This window comes from Lemur catta, chromosome 3, assembly GCF_020740605.2.
Source record: "Lemur catta isolate mLemCat1 chromosome 3, mLemCat1.pri, whole genome shotgun sequence".
Taxonomy (NCBI): Eukaryota; Metazoa; Chordata; class Mammalia; order Primates; family Lemuridae; genus Lemur; species Lemur catta.
Genome location: NC_059130.1, coordinates 41091644 through 41114809, shown reverse-complemented (window position 1 = coordinate 41114809; position 23166 = coordinate 41091644). Strand labels below are relative to the sequence as shown.

Sequence of the window (23166 nt, the reverse complement as noted above, 5' to 3'; positions counted from 1 at the left end):
TTCCAGACAGAGTCTCATTCTGTCACCCACACTGGAGTGTAGTAGTGTGTTCATAGCTCACTATAACCTCGAACTCCTGGGCTTACGCAATCCTTCCAACTCAGCCCCTGGTATGGCTGGGACTACAGGCATGTGTCACCACACTTAGTTAATTAAAATTTTTTTTTGTAGAGACACGGTGTTGGTATGTTGCCCAGGCTGGTCTAGAACTCCTAGCTTCAAGTGATCCTCCTGTTTCAGCTTCCTAAAGTGCTAGGATTATAGGTGTCAGCCACCATGCATGGCCTTGATTTCCTTTCTTTTGAATATATGCCCAGCAATGGGATTGCTAGATCATATGGTGGTTCTGTTTTTAGTTTTTTGAGAAACCTCCATACTGTTCTCCATAGTAGGTGTAATAATTTACACCTACAGTGTATCAGGGTACCCTTTCTCCACATCCTTGCCAGCATTCATTATTGCCTGTCTTTTGGATCAAAGCCATTTTAAGTGGGGTGAGATGATGTCTCATTATAGTTTTGATTGCATTTCTCTGATGATTAGTGATGTTAGCATTTTTTCATGTACCTCTTGGCCATTTGTCTATTGTCTTTTGAGAAATGTATATTCAGATGTTTTGCTCTTTTTTTAATTAAATGATTTGATTTGTTTCCTGTTGACTTGTTTGAGAGCTCCCTATATATCTGTTTATTAATCCCTTGTCAGATAGGTAGTTTGCTAATATTTTCTCCCACTTTGTGGGTTGTCTCTTCACTTTTTTGATTGTTTCTTGTGCTGTGTAGAAGCTTTTTATCAAAATGATTTTGGCTATTCTCTTTTTTTGCCTTTTCATAAAAATTATAAAACCAGCTTGTTGATATCATACATTTCTTCTGGGATTATGATTGAGATTGTTAGAGAAATTTTGGGAGGAATGACATCTTAATATTGAGTCTTCTAATCCTGTGAACACAATATAGCTCTTCATATTTTTAAGTCTTCTTAGATTACTTTTGTCATTGATTTGCAGTTTTCTGCATATGGATCCTGCATGTATATTTCTACCTAGATATATACTTTTGGTGCTTTTTTAAATGGTATTGTTTTTTTAAATTTAGATTTCCAATTGTTTACTATAGTATATAGAAATATAATTGTTTTTTGTGTATTGACCTTGAATCCTGTGACCTTACTAAACTCACTTATTCTAGAATTTGTTGATTGTTTTTTCCTTTAAGAATTGGTCACCCTTTTGGCCTGGCGCAGTGGCTCACGCCTGTAATCCTAGCACTCTGGGAGGCCGAGGCGGGTGGATTGCTTGAGGTCAGGAGATCGAGACTAGCCTGAGCAAGAGCGAGACCCCGTCTACTAAAAATAGAAAGAAATTATCTGGCCAACTAAAATATATATAGAAAAAATTAGCCGGGCATGGTGGCGTATGCCTGTAGTCCCAGCTACTCGGGAGGCTGAGGCAGAAGGATCGCTTAAGCCCAGGAGTTTGAGGTTGCTGTGAGCTAGGCTGATGCCACGGCACTCACTCTAGCCCGGGCAACAAAGCGAGACTCTGTCTCCAAAAAAAAAAAGATTGGTCACCCTTTTATGTTTTTTTATTTGTTGAGTAATTGGCTTGTTCTCCATACTTTTTCAAACTTATGTTTTGATACTCTATTTCTAGTTAAAATCCTCTGAAGAATGTTGATTTTGTTTTAGCAGATAATAGACCCGGTTTCGTCCAGACTGCAAGTTCAGTCTTGTTTTCTGATTCTACAGTCAGTTCCATTCTCAAAACCTTTGCTATATTTCTTCAGTCAAGTCCACACATGTACAGCATGGCAGTGAGCCCAGGAATTATCTTAGTTCATGCATAGAATTAGGGGATTATCTTCTTCAACTCTCTCCTCTCTGGGATTTCCCATACTCTGGCTTCCTTGGGTTCATTTTCCTTCTTCCCTTGATAGAAAGACAGATTTCTCCCTTACAGTTTTTTTCCCTTGTGCTATTGTGCAGAATTGCATGGCTGAAGCCAACTCTAGGACAAAGTGGTAAGAGAAAAGAGAGAAAAAATAATGAAGATTTTATTTTCCTTCTTTCTTGCTTTTTCCAGAGGAAAACAATTTTTTATTTTCCATTTTTGGACCATAGGGGCCTCTTTGCTTGGGTATTTTAGCCATTGTGACAGGTTTTTTTTTTCCTCCAGACTTTAGGTACTTACAGCCACACCACCACTACCATGATTGCAGGCAGTTCTGTGACTAAGGTTGGCCTTGTAATAGAGTTGGGAGAGTAAAACAAAAGTCTTGATTCCCCAAACACTCTCTGGTTTGCAGACTTCTTTTTCTTTCTTTTGGCCAGAGAGATTGGATTTTTCTTACAGTTTTGTTGCTTACTGCACAGTTTTGCAACTTGGGCCACCCTTAGGTCAAAGCTGAGAGATAAAGATGAAAAACATAAAAACAGTGTAACATAGGTTCTTCAAGTTTTGACTTCCTTCTCCAATTTGCCTGTTATTGTTTACTTTTAAAAAGGAGTCCTCAGGTAGTTGCCCTTCATATTCTGTCCAGAGTTTTTAATATTAATTTGTGGGAGAGATAAACTGTAACAGACTTTTTGCTTCAACTTGACTGGTTAGTTCTGCTAATTTTTGCTTCAGGTATTTTGAAGGTCTGGTATTAAGGGAATAGTCACTTAGAATTATCAAGTTTTCTTAATGAATTAACCATTTTATTATTGTGAAATGTCCCTTTTCCCCTTATTAATTTTTCTGAAGTCTAGTTTTTCTGATACTAATATAGTTTTCTTATAATTAGTATTTGCATAGTATATGTTTTTCTAGTTTTAAACTTTTAACCTATTTGTGCCTATATATTTAAAGTATGTTTCTTATAGATAGCTTTTTAAAATCCATTCTTACAATCTGTCTTTTGATTGGATTTAGACCAGGGGCAGCAAACCACTGTCAACCCAAATAAATGACTGAGGCAAAAATCTCAATCAATGCAGGTTTTAAGCCAAGATTTTGAGGACACATCTGCAAAAAACAGGATCCACAGACAAGCTGGGGCTTTTTCTGAAGGGGAGGTTGAAAACTTCAGCATTTTAAAGGCATACAGAGAGAAGGATAAAGGAAGGGGGAAGGGAGGGTGGATGATATAGTAGGTACTTTCTTGTGAGGCCCGAGAAATCTACATTTTAAGTAAAATAAGGGAGTGAAGGAAGCATCAATTATGTGGATGTCCCTGGGTAGGTGGAAGAATATCTGATTCTGTCTTGTCTCCAGTTCTGTTACCTGTAAGATAAACTTGTAATTTATTATCAGTGTGGCATGGATAGGCTTTAGTTTTAGGTGTTAGACATAGGTACAAATTGCATGTCCTTGTTTATGGAAGGTTAGCACAAAATTTCCTTAATGAATGATCTGTGGAGGCCAGTTCTTCACATGTTCTTGAGGCTGTGATTTTCTTTTTACACTGCTATCTGTGGGCCAGATCCCACCTCCTACTTGTTTTTGGTATAGCTTGCAAGGAAAGAGTGGTTTTTACATTTTTAAATGGTTGAAAACATGTCAAAAGGAGAATGCTATTTTGTGACACATGAAGGTTATGTGAAATTCAAATTTCAGTGTCTGTAAATTAAGTTTTGAATATTGTAAAAAAGAAATCTGTGGTAACTTGCTTTCTCTCTGGTTGAATATATGCCTGCATAATATGCTAGATTTTGTCTCTTGGCCCATAAAAACTAAAATATTTATCATATTGGCCCTGCATAGAAAAACCTGATGACCCTTCTTATTTACCATTTACTCTTAATGTAATTTTTAATATATTTGGATCCAAGTGTACCTACCTTTTTGCTGTTTGTTTTCTCTGTGGCTTCTGGTTTTTGTTTCTTTTTCCCACTGTTCCTTCTTTTGGATTGAGTATTTTTTAATATTCCATTTTATTTCCATTATTGACATGTTAGCTGTGTAATTTTGTTTCATTATTATAGTGGTTGCCTCTGGAGTTTATAACCCAAATCTTAAACACATATACATGCTAATAATATTGTAACACTTTATGTATAATGTAAGAATTTTCTATTTTTTCCTTTTTAGACTTTATGCTTCTGCTGTCATTCATTTTGCTTATATATATGTTACAAATTCTATAATACAAAAATTGAGGTTTTTTTTTTTTTGCTTTAAATAGTCTGTTATATAATTTAGAAATTCAAATGCAAGGAAAAAGTCTTTTTCACATATGTATAACTTTTGATGCTCTTCAGGCCCTCTAGTATCATTTTTTCCTTTAGCCTAAGGAATTTCTTTTAACATTCTTCTTTTCTTCTGTAATTTAAAATCTGCTCTTATATCTATCTGGGGACACTTCAGCTTTTGTATTTTTCAACACTAGAGTTTCTTTTAGTTCTTTTTTTTATGTCTTTCATTTTTCTTCTTTTGTTAGATGTTTTTGTTTAGATCCTTGATCATATTTATAACAGCTATTGTAAAGGCCTTGTCTGCCAATTTTATCATCTGTCATTTCTGCACTATTTTATATTTGGGGTCTGTAGACATGAATATTGGGTTGCACAGATTTTTACAATAATTTATTTCTTCAAACAGCTTTTTTTCTTGCTTTCTCTTTTCTCTTTTTTAGAACTCCAGTTACACATATATTAGAACACTTGAACTACTCAATCTACCCATGCTAGTCAATCACTGAAGCATGGTTTTACCACAGGAACTTGCAAATAATTTTTGCTGCATAAATGCTTGCAAAATAACAAAAATACCTAATAACATATATGTATATAACAATATAATACAAAACAAATAATTTAAGCGTTTTAAATGTATTTGTAGTTTTTTATTTATCCCTTTTGAAATACAGTATATCGAACTGATTCAAAAGGGAGAAAATCATGTTTCATTCATTAAAGAACATAGTAGATGAAAGTTCATTCTGCATGGCTTTAGTTTCTCAGCAAAAAAAGTCAGCAGTGAGGTTGCATATTTTAGTATGATATTTAGAAGCTGAAGTGGAGAGGTATGAAATGACTTTTGTGAATTATTTATTAAAATCCTGCAAGAGGAATCCTGGTAATGAGAATTTGAACATGCTGCAGGGATCTAGTTCGAGTAAGATAGGTATGGTCAATTTGTGGATGTGGGTAACAGAGGGGAGGAGTTGGAGATAAATGTGGATTTCAGGTAGGGACACAAAGGGAGAATGTTATACTACCTGATATATGCAAATGATATTCTCTAACCACAGTTGGGCCTCTGCTGCATTCTGTGCCTAGAATTAAAGTGAACTTCTTCTTCTTCTTTTTTTTTTTTTTTTAAGAAATTCATTATGAAGTGAGTAGGGAGTGGAATTGGGCAAAGCAATCAGAGAATCATTCATGAAAAGTCAGTATTTTGAGGGAAAAAGTTCCATAGGTGCACTTACATAGTTCCTGAAAGCCAGCAAGCCAGGAAGGAGCAAAATAAGGAGCTTGATTTTTGTGGTTATTGATATGAGACATAACATTTTGGGATTGTTTATTTTTGCTCAGGAAGTTAGGCTGTTTAGTGAATGTCATGCTGTGAAGGATCTTTATAGTCAAGATAACCTGTTAATGGATTTTACTTTTATCTAATCCTTATTGCTTTTAGGATGTATCACACTGTTTACTTTTTTCTCCTTATTCTGTATCATCTTGAACACTATATTTTCAATGTTTTAAAAATATAAAGCTTAAAAAAATTTTTTTGTTTCCTCTGAAGAATTTATAGAGAAGTAATATTTTGGGAGATTTGAAAGTACCAAATGGCCACTTCCAGAACTCTGAATTAAGATTTAGGATTAACAGTAATAGAAATGAAACTACAGGGAGACCTAAATTTTATTTGAAATATGTCATTTGTTTTGGGGCATTTGGTAAAATTATACTGTGGAGTTTTGCATTGAATTTTGAGTGTTTCTTTTCTTTTTGCTTCAGAAATTTCTACACCAAGACCATCTTCTCCAAGTGGACTACTTGAGGAAGATAGTGTTTTATTTAACAAACTGACCTACTTAGGATGTATGAAGGTTTCTTCCCCACGTAATGAAGTGGAGGCCTTACGGGCAATGGCAACCATGAAGTCTTCCAGTCAGTACCCCTTTCCTGTTACTCTGTATGTGCCAAATGTTCCAGAAGGTTCTGTGAGGTGAGCTCCAATTTTTTTCTTTAGACTTGTATTAAGTCTTTTGGGTGGCGGTGAGGATGTTATATCATAAATCAGGTGTGGAGTTTATTGTGAATTCACGTACACCCTGTAGACATGCAAAGTATGAATAAATGTTATGTTTAGTCTTAGATTGTATCTATTGTTTGAAAGGGGCATTTGCAAAATTATGCTTAGAATATTATAAATGGAAATAAAACTTTAAAAATACTTGTAATTTGTGTTTCTCTATTCTGAAGGAGCATAAAAACCTGCCTTCAGCTTGTCATGTAATAGTGGTTCAAAAAACCACTATCTAGGAGTGAGTCCTAGATTTTAAGCTATTTATATCAGATTGGAAAGAAACAAAATGGCTTTTTTCTTTTATGCTTAATTAGGAATAATATATGATGTCACCTTAACCTTGAATTCCTTTAAATGTAAATCAGATAATGTTGTTTTCCTATACCTAGCCTTCCAGTAGCCTCCAGTCACATTTGTGGTTATATTAAAAGTCCTCATCATGCCTGGCCACTGATGACCAAGTGCTTTCACTTGGTCTTCTTCCCTTCTTCCTCCTTCCTTCCCTCCTGTCTTAGCTTGTTTGGGCTGCTATAACAAACTGCCATAGACTGAGTGGTTTATAAACAACAGAAATTTATTTCTCACAGTTTTGGTGGCTGGAAATTCCTGGATCAAAGCTCCAACATATCTGGTGTCTGATGATGGTCTGGTTCCTGGTTCACGTATCTTTACATGGTGGAAGGGACTGAGAGCACTCTTTGGGGTCCCTTTTATAAGTATACTAATCCCATTCATGGAGACTCCTCTTTCTTTCTCATCTTTTCCTTCCTCCTCCCATCTCCTTCCTCCCTCATCAAAAAAAGATGAAGAATTTGTATGTGTGTTGAAGATTTTCAAGAATATGAAGCTAATTTATTTTCTTGCATTATTAGTACCAGTATACCCCTTTTCCCCTCTTCATTCACTACATTCCAGTCATACTAGCCTCTTTGTTTTTTCTCAAAGGGCTTATCTGTCAGGATTCCTGCCTTAGGGCCTTTGCATATTCTCTTTGCTCAGTCTAAATTACTTTTTCCTGGTTTTCCAATGGCTTTTTCATTTCTCTCTCATTTTACCTCAAGAAACATTTTGTCATGGGAAGCCTTTCATTGATCCCTTTCTATCCTCATACTGGGCCTTTTAGTTCTTCATACCATTTTTCTTTGATTTGATATTATGTTATCTTTGCATTTATTTGCTTATTAGTTTATTGTTTGTCTTCCTCACTAGATTATAAGCTTCATGGGAACAGGTTCTTTGCATTTGTCCTTAACAGCTTCAGTGCCTAGGGGAGTAACTGGTTCACTGCAAGATTTTGGTAAATATTTGCAGAGTGAACAAGTAAGTGGACCTGGTCAAAGAAATTAGGTTGAATGTGTCCTGAACCTGTAATATTCCCTCAAATGTTTTTTTTTTTTTAAATTCTTTCTGATTTGCCTTATTTGCTAAAGTTTAGAATGTGGGAAAACTTTAGCAGAGTTGTAAGTACCAAAATAATTTTATAGCAATATAAATTTACAAAGTTTTGGTAACAAAGCTTTGAGTTTTTCAGGAAAGGGTTTTACGAATATATCGTTTATGTGTTATCTCCTAAAAATGTCAAAATATCTTTTAGTGTTGTCTATTAGTTTCCATTTGCCAAACACACCTTGACAAAGACTTAGTGTTTTGACTTGCCTCTTTATTCCTGGTGGCTGTGTCAGGTCTCAGTCTGAAATGTCAATTCTTAGCGTGCTCATGGTTGAAGAATGACCAGGCACACCAAAGTAAGGCTAGCATGAGGTGAAGTTTATTGAGGAGAGAAAGATAGGATTATAAAGCAAGAGTGAGATATAGGTTTACAGAGCATGATACGTACGCCACAGATGATGACCAGGCCCATTGTTGCAGCAAAGGGAGAGCAAAAGGAAGAGGCCAAAAGGAACTGGTTATGGTCTGCATCCTGTGTTATAGTGCCCGATTGAACCTCCCTCATGGTTCAGAGGTCACCATGGAGCCACTTTGATTGGACAGTTGGTAGTTGCATGACCTGAGTCTTATTATGTATGCAGGGTGTTTTAGGTCACTTTCCGGACTCTGTGGTACCTATGCTGCTTGGCCTATGGGTTAGAGAGTCCTCTGCATTATTTTGCAGCTGACGTGCTAAGTTATGATTGGCAGATTCATAGGGTGTTCCCTGCTCCCCCAGGTATGGCAGTAGCTAGATCAAGGTGGGGCAGGACTAAGAAGGGGGCCTGGGGTCCACCCTTGTCCTCATTCCAAGGTGGGGCAATTGCACCAAGGCGATTGTACCCACTTTTGTCCCTAGGAGACCCAGAATCCCTTGCTGTCTACCTAATAGTTGTCCTCCCACCCCTCAGTTTCTCAGTTTGAGATCTTGAATGTTTGCATCAATCCAGGGCTTGGGATTTGTATAGGGAAAATCAGAGAATTATTTGCTTCTCAATTCCACAGACTCCTTTCAGCTCTTAAATTCTGTTGTTGAATCCATATTTGGAACCACCCTGACCTTTTCTGGGGTAAAAGAGACCTCGGTTGAACAATGATTTGGAGCTTAGATAAACTTACAGATGCTGCTCTGAGTAGAAGTGGACTCTCCAGGGATGATTTGTGTTATTCTATGCTGGCATTCCTTTGCTGTAACAGAAAAAGGACTAAACTTTAAAGATGGATGGTAGAGATTTTACCAGACAATGTATACTTAGCTTTGGAGTAAATGAGTTGGATCATGGGTAACACAAGAATGAAGAAATTGTTAGAAGAAGATGAAGAATTTATGTGTGTGTATTGTTTAAGATTTACAGGAATATGAAGGTAATTTGTTCTCTTGCATTATTAGTACCAGTTTATCTTTGTGATTTTAAGGTAGTTATATGTCATATATTGGCATAGTAAAACTATTTGTCTTTGTTACTTGATAGTTAATATTTTATCTAATTTTTCATCACTGTTCTGCAGAATCATAGACCAATCCAGCAATGTGGAGATAGCATCTTTTCCAATCTATAAGGTGTTATTCTGTGCACGTGGACATGATGGGACAACAGAAAACAATTGCTTTGCATTTACAGAGAGTTCCCATGGTTCAGAAGAATTTCAGATACATGTTTTCTCCTGTGAAATTAAAGAGGCAGTAAGTATGGTATAGTATAGCAATTTGCTATAGAGATGAATTAGGATAATATTTTTGAGCTCTAATCTCAATGTCATATATTGAGATAAATATATAAAATATATAAATATATAAATATATAAAATTTATAAAATATATAAATACATAAATTTGGAGTATATTTCTAAAGACAAAGGTAATATATTTTTCATGGAATAGAACTGAATATGGAAAGCTAAGTCTGATATGTGTATGCACTAAAATGATATTGTAGATAGCTTAGCAAGTGGCATAGAAAAATACCACTGGATGAGCTGTTCTCTCACCCTACCATGGTCGTAAATTGCTTATGTTCAGAAAGGAGGAATATTTTTGCACCTCTATTATTATGTTGCCCCAGTAGATTGGTCCATGTAATTTGAGAAGGGGACTACAACAATACCTCCTTCTCTGATGGGCTTGACACTTGCATATTGCTTTCATGTAGATATTGCACTAGGTTGTTTCATAGATCTCTGTGATTTTCACTGGTGATTATTATACGTATTCACTCAGAGGCTAGATTTGCTTACCTAGAGCAGGGATATCAACTTGTAGTTATTTGAAGATGCCAGTAAGTTCTTCTTAACAATTATTAACTGATGATTTATTTTTAGACAGTAGAAATATTTCAGAATCAAATGGTTGTTAAATACGTGGGGACATATACTTCTTTTCTATATCTAATGACTTCTCCCCAAATTAACAATAAGTTGTACTATTAGAACTTTAGTACTTGCAATTATTTCAAAGGCATTAATAAATAAATGGGTTTGGATGGTAAGGTCTCAGGTGTGTTTGCTTTTGCAATTATAAATTGTCAGCAGAAAATGCTAAAAGCAGCAGTTATTCTAGTCTTATTTACTAGAATAAATGAATAGACCATTGTATTAATAGGAGTTTTGAGAGTTTATTTGTGGCCACAAAATGGTAATTCATAGAAATGTAGATTTCTGTGAGTTTGATGCTAAGCATGATGGGTATGTCAGTTCTTATGCCCTGGTGATCAGTTTGTTTTACACTAAAATGAACCTGCATAGACACCCATAATTTAGATTGTAATTATAGAAATACTGTCCCAGAACCCATGCCTTGTGTAAGAAGTTCAAGTTTTGTGTTTTTTTTTTTTAGGTAGGGCTTAATCTATTTCACCACTCATGTATCTATGTATATACTGACTTCTTGCTCAAAAAGATGTGATAAATAGTAGAGCGAATGAGTACAAGTGTGCTACTAGTGTGCCTAGCACCTAGCAGGCAGTGAACATAAATATGTTGAAAGAATATGTGTGTGTTTGTGAATGAGGGGAGCTATTTGTGATCCTTACAAACTCCACTACAGAGGTGGGGAAGCATATGGTAGAGTCCCAGCATTTCGTGTTGGCAGCTGTCAATTAACACACCTGTGTGGTCTCTGGATCATTGGCACTCAACAGCAAGGGAATGAGCTTTGAAGAAGAATTGAAGAACCTGATGCTTGAAGAGATAGAATCGCTGCTATAGAAGGAAATTGAAAGGGACCTTGCTGCAAGCAGTTTCCATAACTGTGATGGTATGAAACTCTCTTTTTGGATTATAGCATCCACTTATGGGTGGGGGAAATGTTTGTTTTATTTGAGAGCTTCAATAGTGGGTAGGAAGTAGAAAAAACTGTGGGAAATTCTTGGCCTATTTTGGATATAGTATTAAATAGTATTATATTTCTAGGGAGCATATTTGTTATGTTGTACTTTCTGAGAAAGTGATTTCCATGTATTATTTAATTTTTTAGAGTATATTTTCAAAGTGTTACATTGGGGCATTAGTGGTAAAATACATTGTTTGAAGGAAAAATACATGACAGTGGTCATTAAATCTTATTATTAGACATCATTTCTAAATGAAGAATAACCCAGTATAAATGGAGAGCTTATGCCAGGCACTGTGCCAATCATTTACTTAATACTCATGACATTCCATGACCAGATAGTGTTTATTTAGACAGGTGATCTTACATTTCTCTTTGCCTGGAGCAGTCCTACTTTATGTCTGTTGTCCAGGTTATTACTGATACCCTCCTTTTTATTCTCAAAAGTGTTCTGGCTTAGATGATACATTATATGATTACCTTTTTTTTTTTTTTTTTTATCCTGAGGCTAAGAGAATGGATGGTAGAGCTGAGTTTCAAATTGAAGTCCCTGACTGAATAGCGATACAGTTTTCAGTAACAACTTTCCTGTTGCTTAAATATTATTTAAAAAGATGTGGATTTTTGTCTTTCAATTACGTTTTATAAAGGGACTTATCACTCACATAGCTTGCATTCCAGCTACCTTTGTATTTTACCTGAGTCTTTTACAGAAGCTGTCCAACATCTTCCTCTTCCCTCAAAAAATAATCACACTTCTAATTAACCTGAAGCCTTTTAGTTACATTGACTGGTCATCTAGTTATCTGGTTCCCAGAAGTTTCTTGTTCTGTGGTGAAGGGACAATGTTAGTCATTAGTGTTTGGGTCCCTGTTGATGGGCACAAACAAATGGCACAGATAGCTCAGGAACCAAGTGACTGACATTCTTATCACTTAAGTATATACTATGAAGCAATGCCACTAATTTATTTGTTTTCACGTTTTTTTGCAGAGTCCCTGGATGAGATCTGAAGAGGTCTGTTAGTTAAAGGCAAGATGTCTTTTCAAGCAGGAGTAGCAGCATGCTGCCACTACCAGCCATTGCTGTAATATTCTTATTTTGCCATAAACCCCTCAAGTGGCAGGCACCAACAGTGGTAGAAGGGAAACCCATGAGGATGATGGTTCTCTTGGATTCCTGTGACACATTTGACTTCTTAGAGTGGATATACTTCTGCAGGATACTTGTGGAGTGGATCTTGATTATCTGTGGCAAAAGAGTTTAGCAATCTGGCCAAAAGTATCTTGATGTCATTGATCTTTATACAGGTAGACTGATGTGCTAGGTTTCTGTTGAAGAATTGCAGACTAAGGGAGCTATCAGAAGAGATAGTGAAAAAAGCCAAGGAGGCACCTATTCTTGTTGCATTTTTATGGATATATTATACTAAACTTTTGAAAGATACTTTAAAAGTCCTAGTTGACTCTCCTTAAGATTTTATTTATATTAGCAACTGTGACCATTTTCTTCAAAGCAGATGTTGATGATTTTATTTGTATGTTTTAGCCTACTTATCAATACTAGCAACTCTCAGTTTTATGTTTTAAAAGTACAGTTTTTATCATCTGGTATTGAAGGTATTCAGAGGTATTTCATGGTAAATATCAAGGGTATCATTGGTCAAATTGATCTTTTATCTTTTTTGATTTCCTTTTTTTTGTTATTTCAAAATATTAACAGGGGTACAAATGTTTTTGGTTACATGGATTGCTTTTGGTATGCTTGAGTCAGGGTTATAAACATACCTGTCACCCTGAGAGTGTTCATTATACCCATTAGGTAGGTTTTCGTCCATCCCCTTCTTTCCCTTCCCCCCTGCTTGATTACCACTGAGTTTTACTTCCCTCTGTGCACATCTGTAGTCATTGGTTAGTTCCCATTTAATAGCAAGTACATGTAGTGTTTGTTTTTCCCTTCTTTAGATACTCTCCTTAGGATAATGCTCTCCAGTTCCATCCAAATTGATACAAAAGGCCTTAATTCATCCTTCTTCGTGGTTGAGTAGTATTCTATAGAATACATATACCACATTTTGTTAATCCACTCATTAATTGATGGGCACTTGGGTTGATTCCATATCTTTGCAATTGTGAATTGTGCTGCAGTAAATATTTGTGTGCCGGTATCTTTTTGATAAAATGACTTCTTTTCCTTTGGGTAAGTACCCAGTAGTGGGATTGCTAGATCCAATGGGAAATCTACTTCTAGTTCTTTGAGGAATCTCAATACTGTTTTCTATAGAGGTTATCATAATATGCAGTCCCACCAACAGTGTAGAAACATTCCTTTCTCTCTGCATCCATGTTAGCATCTGTTGTTTTGGACTTTTTGATAACAGCCATTCTAACAGGGATAAGGTGATATCTCATTGTGGTTTTAGTTTGGATTTCCCTGATGATTAGTGATGTTGAGCATTTTTTCATATGTTTATTGGCCACTTGTCCATCTTCTTTTGAAAAGCTTCTGTTCATATCTTTTGCCCACTTTTTAATGGGGTTTGTTTTTTCTTGCTGATTTGCTTGAGTTCTTTGTAGATTCTGGTTATTAGCCCTTTACACTGTATATCTTCCGAATATTTTTTCCCATTCTATAGACTGTCTATTTGCTCTGTTGATTATTTCCTTAGCTTTGTAGAAGCTTTTTTATTTAATCAAGCCCCATTTATTGTTTTTTGTTGTTGCTGTGATTGCCATTGGGACATTCTTCATAAATTCTTTGCCAAGACTGATATCTAGAAGAGTTTTTCTAACATTTTCTTCCAGCATTCTTATGGTTTCATGCCTTAGATTTAAGCCTTTTATCCACCTTGAATTAATTTTTGTGAATGGTGAGAGATATATGGATCCTATTTCATTCTTCTGCATGTGGCTATCCAATTTTCCCAGCACCATTTATTGAATAGGGTTCCCCCATGCATATTGTTGTCTGCTTTGTCAAAGATCAGTTGGCTGCATATGGATGGTGTTATATCTGAGTTCTCTGTTCTGTTCCATTGGTCTATGTCTCTATTTTTGTGCCAATACCATGCTGTTTTGGTTACTGTAGCCTTGTAGTATAGTTTGAAGTCCGGTAATATGATGCCTCCAGATTTGTTCTTTTTGCTTACAATTGGTTTGGCTTTGGGCTCTTTTCTGGTTCCAAACGAAGCATAGAATTATTTTTCCTAGATCTGTGAAATACAACGTTGGTATTTTGATGGGGATTGCATTGAATCTGTAAATTACTTTGGGTAGTATGGACATTTTAACAGTGTTGATTCTACTGATCCATGAGCATGATATGTTTTTCCAATTGTTTGTGTCATCTACACTTTCTTTCCTCAGTATTTTGTAGTTCTTTTTGTAGAGAACTTTCATCTCCTTGTTTAAGTATATTCCTAGATATTTTATTTTATTTGTGGCTATGGTGAATGGTATTGAGTCTTTTATTTGGCTCTCAGCTTAATTGTTATTGGTGTAGAGGAATGTTACTATTTGTGGACATTGATTTTGTAACCTGAGACTTTGCTAAATTTATTTATCAATTCCAAGAATCTCTTGGTGGAATCTTTGAGGTTCCCTAGATATAAGATCATGTTGTCAGGAAAAAGTGATAGTTTGACCTTCTCTTTCCTGATTTGGATATGCTTTATTTCTTTCTCTTGCCTGCCTGCTCTGGCTAGGACTTCCAGCACTATATTGAATAGAAGTGGTGACAGTGGGCACCCTTGTCGTGTTCCAGTTCTTAATGGGAATGCTCTCAACTTTTCCCCATTCAGTATGATGTTGGCTGTGGGTTTGTCATATATGGCTTTTATAATTTTGAGATATGTTCCTTGTATGCCTAGTTTGTTGAGGGTTTTTTTCATGAATTGGTGCTGAGTTTTGTTGAATGCCTTTTCTGCCTCTATTGAGATGATCATATGGTCTTTGTTTTTGCTTCTGTTTATGTGGTAGATCATATTTATTGCTTTACATATGTTGAACCATCCTTGCTTCCCTGGGATGAAGCCCATATGGTCATGTGGATTATTTTTTTGATGTGTAGTTGAATGTGATTTGCTAGTATTTTACTGAGGATTTTTGCATCTATATTCATAAGGGATATTGATCTGTAGTTTTCTTTTTTTGTTGTGTCATTTCCTGGCTTAAGTATCAAGGTGATAGTGGCTTTATAGAATTAATTCGGGAAGATTCCCTCCTTCTCGATGTTATGAAATAATTTCTGCAGTATGGTACCAGCTCTTCTTTGTAGGTGTGGCAAAATTTGCCTGTGAATCCATCTGGTCTCTGACTTTTTTTTGTTGGAATCTTTTTGTTACTGCTTCAATCTTGTTGCTCCTTGTTAGTCTGTTCAGGAATTCTGTTTCTTCCTGATTGAATCTTGGGAGGTTGTGTGAGTCCAGGAATTTGTCCATTTCCTCTATGTTTTCATGTTGATGTGCATAGAGATTTTCATAAGATTCACAGATATTTTGTACTTTTGTGGTATCAGTTGTAATATCTCCTTTTTCCTTTCTAATTGAGCTCATTCGAATCCTTTCTCTTCTATTCTTGGTTAATCTAGCAATAGGTCTATCAATTTTGTTTATCTTTTCAAAGAACCAACTTTTTGTTTCATTGATCCTGTGTGTGTATTTGTTTTTCATTTCATTTAGTTCTGTTCTGACCTTAGTTATTTTTTTTTCTTCTGCTGGCATTGTGTTTGGTTTGCTCTTCCTTTTCTAGTTCCTGGAGACATGTCATTAGATTGTTGATTTGTGGTCTCTCCCTCTGGCATCTGCCAGGAGGCAGGGCCTCAAACTAGCTGAGCACCCCCATGATGGCACTGCAGGCTGGGAGCTTCCCTGTCCAGGATCCTCCCCTGGTCTGACAGCATGGCCTTCCTGTGGGGGGAGGGTTGCTTCTCAGCTGCACTGTGGCTGGGACCCACACTGTGCTCTCTTTTCAGTTTTGCCCACATGGGTTCCCTTGCCTCCTGAAATTAGTTCACAAATCTCCCTTCTGTGGCCCTGAGCAACATTACTGAGTAGTGGGAGTAGGGAGTCTGGCCTGCGGGTCTGTCCCTGTGTCCCTGAAGATCAGTCCCTGACCATACCAGGGAGAATTGTCCTGAGCCTGAGTTGCCCATGGGGTGTTCAAGCAGGTTTGATGTCCCTCTGCTTCAGGGTGTGCCCTGCTCTAATGGAGCAGGTGGGCAAACAGCACCAGGGAGGGGTGGTGAGCAGGGAGCTTACAGTCTGAGCACCCCTTAGTACTCTGTAAGTTTTTAGAAGAAAGATTTGAGTCTCTCTCTGTGGAAGCCCTGGTGTGGTGTATGCACCAAAACAGGTGAAGCAGCAGCTCCTGAGAGCCCCGGCTGAATTGTCTCCGTAGTTGTGGGTGGGAGAGGGCAAAGGGAGGAAAAGAATCTGGATAGAGGAAAGCAATCACTGTGGTTGTCTCTGTCCCTGTCTTTGGAAGGCAGCCTGCCTGGAGTGTTCAGGCTCTGGGGTCACGCAGTTCCCCAAGACCCATGGGCCTCTATGGCTACTGCAGTCTGGGCTAGAGTTGGGAAATGTTTGTGTGGGAGCAAGCAAGATGAAAATGGAGGGCTGAACCCCCACACGACAAAGGCGTGTGGGGGATGGAGAAGCAATATGGTGCCTGCTGTCTTGGCTCAGGTCTGTGGTGACTGGAAGCACCCCAAGGGGGCTGGTAGGCTGGTGCTTTGTCCCCAAGAAGCTCCCAGTTCACTGTTGGCAGCAGCTTTTGGGCTTGTGAGGGTAGAAAGGCTCTCCTGCAGCTCAGGAGACTGCTGAGTGCCAGACATGTGAGGAAGGGAGAATCAAACTGCTCCATGTTCCTTTTTCGCCAGACTCCAAGCCTCTCTGTGGTTGTCCTCTACCAGTATCTTGCTCCTTCTTGTTCTGCTTTGTACCTTTTTCCCATGGAAGCTCTTGTAGGTTCTGGCAGTTTTCCCTTGGAAATACACCTGATCTATGATTGATTGTTTGTTTTTAATTTTTCATCTGAAACTTTCTGTCTTTCTGAGATAGATGATCTGGAGTTCGTGTCTCTGGTCAGCCATTTTGTCTCTCCCCAGGAAGATCTTTATTCTTAATGCACTGTTTTTTCTCGGGGTTGCTGATATGCCACTATATAAAAGAAAACTTCATTCCTTGCATGGGAGAATATTATTTAATTTAATTCAATTAATTAACTTATGTTGCTGATAGCTCTGATCTGAGGAAGAGATAATATTTTTAAACAGATATTTATTGAGTTGGTATTTTTGCTAAGTGTTTTATTTTGGAAGATAATTCAGAAGTCATCTTGTGAGTGTTTTCCTTAAATAAATTGATATTTATATGTTTTAAAATGTTTCTTGGATGATATGCCTCTTATTGTAGCTCCTTCCCATGAGTAATGTATTTGAGCAAGTTATTTTAAAAATTTTAACACATAACTTTCCTGGTGCCTTTCATAGAATGATTTTTCTACATTTATTTCTTAAGTGAATGTTTTTTTGGTATATGGTATTTTTAAAAGAGTGAGTTGTCTTTCACCAATATTAATGAAAAAGCTTTATCTTGGAGAAACTAGCTGTGATGTTTATTTCAAATAAATACCTTTGTTACTGAATAGCATCATTTGGAATTTTAACATGTGATACATAGTTCAGAATTTGTAAAATACTTAAATAAAGAAGAAAATAAAAAGTGCTCAAAATTCTACTACAGTTAAGATTTGGGTGTATCTCCATTCCAGATATGTACATATATCCCCTTGCACACCTCTTTAAATACAAAAACAACAAACCCACACAGATACACAGTTTTGTGTTTAATTAGTGCTTTGTATAGGTACTACTTTCTTGGGAGAAAATTGTACTGTATTATTTATCAATAAATGTTTGCCTTCTGCAAAGAAAATGCCCATTCAAGATTATTTGTGTGTGTGTGTGTGTGTGTGTGTGTGTGTTGTAATAGTGTTACATATATTGAAGTGATTGTCATGTTTTTTAATTTTCTTTTCTTGATGTATAGTAAGCTCTGCTTATCCATGGGTTCTGCTCTGCAGCTTCTTCCCGTGGAAGCTCTTGTAGGTTCTGGCACTTTCCCCTCGGAATTACACCCAGTCTATGCTTGTTTGTTTTTTCTTCTTGTTTGTGCACCCATGGATTCAACCAACTGTGGATCAAAAATATTTGAAAAAAAAGGATAGTTGCATCTGTACTGAACATGCATAGACTTTTTTTCTTGTCATTATTCTCTAAACACTATAACAAATATTTATGTAGCATTTGCATTGTATTAGGTATTATAAGTAAACTAGAGATGATTTAAAGTATATGGGAGGTCGTGCGTGGGTTATATGCAAATACTACACCATTTTTTATCAGGAACTTGAGCATCCATGGACTTTGGTATTCATTGGGGTTCCTGGAACCAATCCCCTTTGGATACTGAGAAATGACAGTTGAAATTGGTTATCCATTTTGTTCTAAGAACTATAGACATTAATAATCACTGTTTCTGAGATTTACTTTACCATTCCTTAGATTACCGTTTCAGGTTATTTGCAGAATCTAGAATCCACAAATGATTTTAACCTTTTTGGTAGAAATAGGAACTTATAAGATATGATCAGTATTAAATGCAGTTTGATTGCTGTTAATGAAGTTAATGTACTGTTGTGTCCTTTCTCCCATAGAGAGAAAGGTGGAATCTGATTTTTTTCTATCATTCTTTACAACTCTGACTTAGCCCTATATACTTAACCTTTTAAAAAAGGAAATTCCTGGCTGGGTGTGGTGGCTCATGCCTGTAATCCTAGCACTCTGGGAGGCTGAGGCAGGAGGATTGCTTGAGCCCAGGAGCTTGAGCCTAGGCTGACGCCGTGGCACTCTAGCCGGGGCAACAGAGTGAGACTCTGTCTTGAAAAAGAAGAAGATTCCTGAAGCCTTGCCATCTACTTTAAAATTTGTCAAGGTCTTTGACTTTTTTTGTGTGGCCTTCTGATGTGACAAGCTTGCTGATATCTCTGAAACAAAGAATATGAAAGAATGAGAAGAAGAGATGAGAAAGGCGAAAATATAATTAATATGGTTGGGATTTGACTCTACGAATGTATACAAAATTATGTACAGGTGTTCTCTGATTTTCACACATAATGTTTTCTTACAAATATACTGAAATTGAATGTATAAAAAGTAGACAATGGACTTCACATTTTTTTTGAGTGTAGGAAGTAGAGAGGTCCCAAATATCTAAAAGTACTTTAAGTCTGTATTTACACTTGACTATGTAGGTATAATCTTCAGTGGCATATTTCTAGCATGTTCTTTGATTCTGTTTTCCTCTGTAATACTTAAATTATTGAGCTAAGTCCAATGAGTATCTAACCGAGGCTAAACCTTTCTTCTTTTGGCTTACCTAATGATTCCCTCTCATCTACCCCGGCACATTCAACTTACTTTTGCTGGAATGTAAGCTCCATGTTCTCTGCTGTATTTCTAGCACTTAGAATAATACTTAGCACACTGAAGGTGCTCAAAAAATATTTGTTGAATGAATGAATTTATCATTGTCTTAATTGTGTAAGATTTGAGGCCTACATTTCTTATTAATATTAGTCCTTTGTTGCTTTTGCTTTTACTCATTTATATAAGATTATAATGGGACAACATGGTAAAATGCTTTAAAAATTTTATGAATATTGCAAAACATATATGGTACTACTATAGAAGTTGAACTTTATGATGGCAAGCAGAATTCCTATAGAGTTAAAAGTGTTAATTACTTAATCAAACTATTAATTTTGCTTTTGGAAGGCAGTTTAGGGTAATCATTGATAAATAGATATAAGTTATTAGAAGTTTGAGGACCTCTTGTTTTTGAATGTGATAGACTGCATACAAGAAAAGGTGGCAGGATATAAATAAAGCAAAAATAGAAAAATGAGGAAAGACCTCACACTTTAACAAATTCTGTTGAAGGGAGTGCTCTCATTTCAAGTAAGTTACAAATATTATATTCCTAGAATAATATAGTTCAATGGACAATTTGAATTCACTTTATCTAAAGTAAAGGAGTTGTTAATATTCAGAGCAGTCTCTTTACCTGTACTTCCCAGTGTGAGGTATTGAAAATACAACTTTCGTTTAACTCTTCACATTTCACCTTGTTTTTGTTGTTCAACCCATGGGTGGGCTGAGGGATTTGGAGAATTTTTGTCCTTCAAGCTCACCAGTTTGAGGTGGTCTGGTGCTTCTTTTGGAATCAAGGAAAATAACTTTTGGAAAAGTGTGAGATTTAGAGTACTTCTCCACATTAGGGGAAGAATATGAGCCATACATATATATTTTTAGTCACTAGAGTGGTCTAATACCAATAGAATGGATAAGATCATTTAAGCATTCATTCTGGGAATTCTTTAATGCTTTTTATACTACTACAACACTGAATAAAAGCTCTGGAAGCTCTGTAAATCATGTTACCATTTAGGCTTATTGCTAAAACCAGTATTTGCTTTATTTTATGGCTCAATATTGAGCCCTTGGAAGCTGATGTAAGTGAAAAGAGGAATTGAAGACTTCGGCTAAAACCTTGTTTGTGAATGTTCATTGGGAAAATTTAGATGCAGCATGATTTTAATAATTATCTTAGGATCCATTCGTTACAATATTTCGTAGTATATTTTGAAGACGATAAGCATATATAAATAAATATAGCTTATTTTGTGAACTTAAATTAGTTCAACATCTTTATTACCGTTTTAAATGCCAGAGTTGAGAGAAGCAAAGCAAGAATATTTGAAAGGTGACTCTTTTATTTTTTAAGTAAAAGAAAAGAATCCTTTCTTAGTGAAGTTGCCATTCCTCTTATGAATACTCTAGCCAAGCACATACACATAAATTCATTGTGTTTGATTCTCTTCTTTCTTTACTATTTGAAAGGAAGTTATTGATAGCAAGGAACTAGTCAAAATAATTTCAGGAGCCAATCTCCTTAAAAAGCCTGCAACTCAGAATTCTAGTCCTAGCTCTGTCACTTCATAGCTACATGATTTTAGGAAAGTTTTTGAACCCCACTGTATATACTCATTTGTGAAAGGTATTGCAAAAACCTGTTAGGCCTGCTTTATAAGGTTATTTTGGAGGATCAAATGAAGTAATATGTATAACTGGAGTTTGTAAACTAAAAAGCTATATAAATATAAAGAATCGTTATTGATAGTGATAAATAACATCTAAGTTCCCTAAAAGAGGAATAACTCAGTTTTTGTATCTGTCACAGAAGAGATTCTGGCTGTCTATATTAGGGGGAAATTTCCATAATAATAAAATATTCTTTGCTCTATGGAATAAAATTTTCCTTAGGGAAAGAGTTGTTAAAGAATGCAAAATTATAGCTAGATAAGTGGAATACTGCTGTAGAATAGTTGATAATATATTTTAGAGTTTCAAATAGCTAGAAGACAGGATATTGAGCATTCCTAACACAAAGAAATGATAAATGTTTGACATTATGGATTTGTTAATTCTCTGATCACTATACATTATAGGTATCAAAACATCACTATGTACTCCATGAATATGTATAATTATTATTTGTCAATTAAAAAAGAGAAAAAAATTTTCCTGACAAATGATGTACATGCTCTATCTAAATAATACCCAAGCACAACTAGCTAGAAAGGCAGTTTCTTTGAAGGAAATCTTGTCTTTTCATTAAATGTTATCTAAAGAATGCCTTCAAAGAAAATTATTATTTCTATAATAATGAAATTGATTCCCTCTGACACTGAGCGTGTTAGCTTCTAGCCATACCTCTGATGTGTTTTTATAATAGGAGAGGTTCTGAAGTTATTTATTATCTCTACTGGGTGGTCCTTGTCTTCTGGCCTTTCTTCATTCTAAGGATGCCTAGATCCTAAATCATAGTTCTCTTCTGGTCTCTAGTGTTTATACTTACTCTTGAACTTTATCCGTGTAAGTTAAAAAACATACCTCATATTTGAACTTAAGTTTCTGTGAAATGAAGTGATGCCCTATTATTAATTCCAAAGTTAAAAATTCTGTGTAATTAATTTACATTTTCATGGATACTTTTAGCAATATTTTATTTCTTAGACTTGACGAGAGTCTTTAGGCTATAATTAGAGTTAGGATAGTCTATATTTGCCATATACAGTTGTTCACCCACACTTCTTTAATAAATGAGTGAAGAAAATTTTGTCATGTAATATCTAAATAACTAATAGATGCTCAGGCTATATATACTTTATCTGCCAAAGAAAATGTGGTCATGGAAAGGTGTAGATTTAAGAATTAGCAGAGGAGGATATCAGAATGCAGTTGAAATTTTTGCCTAATGGTATTTCCATTTTTATTCTTTTAGGTAAGCAGAATTTTATATAGTTTCTGTACAGCATTCAAACGTTCTTCCAGACAAGTATCTGATGTTAAAGACTCCATTATTCCTACCCCCGACAGTGATGTGTTTACCTTCAGCGTCTCCTTGGAGGTAAAAGAAGATGATGGAAAAGGAAATTTTAGGTGAGCTATTTGGAAAGAATAGAAATTAGCATTGTGCCTGAAATACAATATTGACTAATAGAAAGTTTCTAGAAACTGTAGAGTGTTGGCTTTAAGTTGATAAAGAAATATTTGGCTGGTGAATCAATGTGTTTCACTGTTCTCATGCTTTTCAGATATTTAAATGATTTTCTTAATAATTTAAAAAATACTGATATTTATTATAGAAAATTTAGTAAAATAATAAAAGTAGAATAAAAAGCTGTAATCTTAGCTGCAGTCACTTTTAACATTTCCTTTATTCCCTTTGTTTATTTCTAGGGGAATTTTTACACAATTGTATATATACATTTTTTTCTCTTTATAATAATTTTTTCATTAAAATGTTCTTAAAATTATTTTTGATGGTTACTGGTAATATATGATCTGACCATAATTTAGTTAACTGTTTCTTTCTATTGTACATTTAGAATATTTTTCTCCAGTTCAAAAATAGTTAATAGGAAATAATTATGCTATGTAATAATGATCTATGAGCCTTAACTATGCTTTTAATCCTAACAACAATTGCTAGATAGGTATTTTATCTGTATTTTACAGATAGAGAAATTGAGTCTCAGGTCAAATAAGTTGC

At 35.7% G+C, this 23166-nt stretch overlaps 1 protein-coding gene across 3 annotated transcripts in view; it reads left to right on the top strand.

Moving 5' to 3' along the window:
* Positions 1-23166, top strand: part of RABGAP1L (RAB GTPase activating protein 1 like) — a 646139-nt gene that overhangs the window by 84339 nt on the left and 538634 nt on the right. For all 3 annotated transcript variants that reach the window (XM_045547315.1, XM_045547314.1, XM_045547316.1), the window contains exons 5-7: positions 5944-6154; positions 9173-9347; positions 22396-22553. In XM_045547315.1, coding sequence (XP_045403271.1) covers positions 5944-6154; positions 9173-9347; positions 22396-22553 — 544 coding nt within the window. The remainder of the gene's footprint in view (positions 1-5943; positions 6155-9172; positions 9348-22395; positions 22554-23166) is intronic.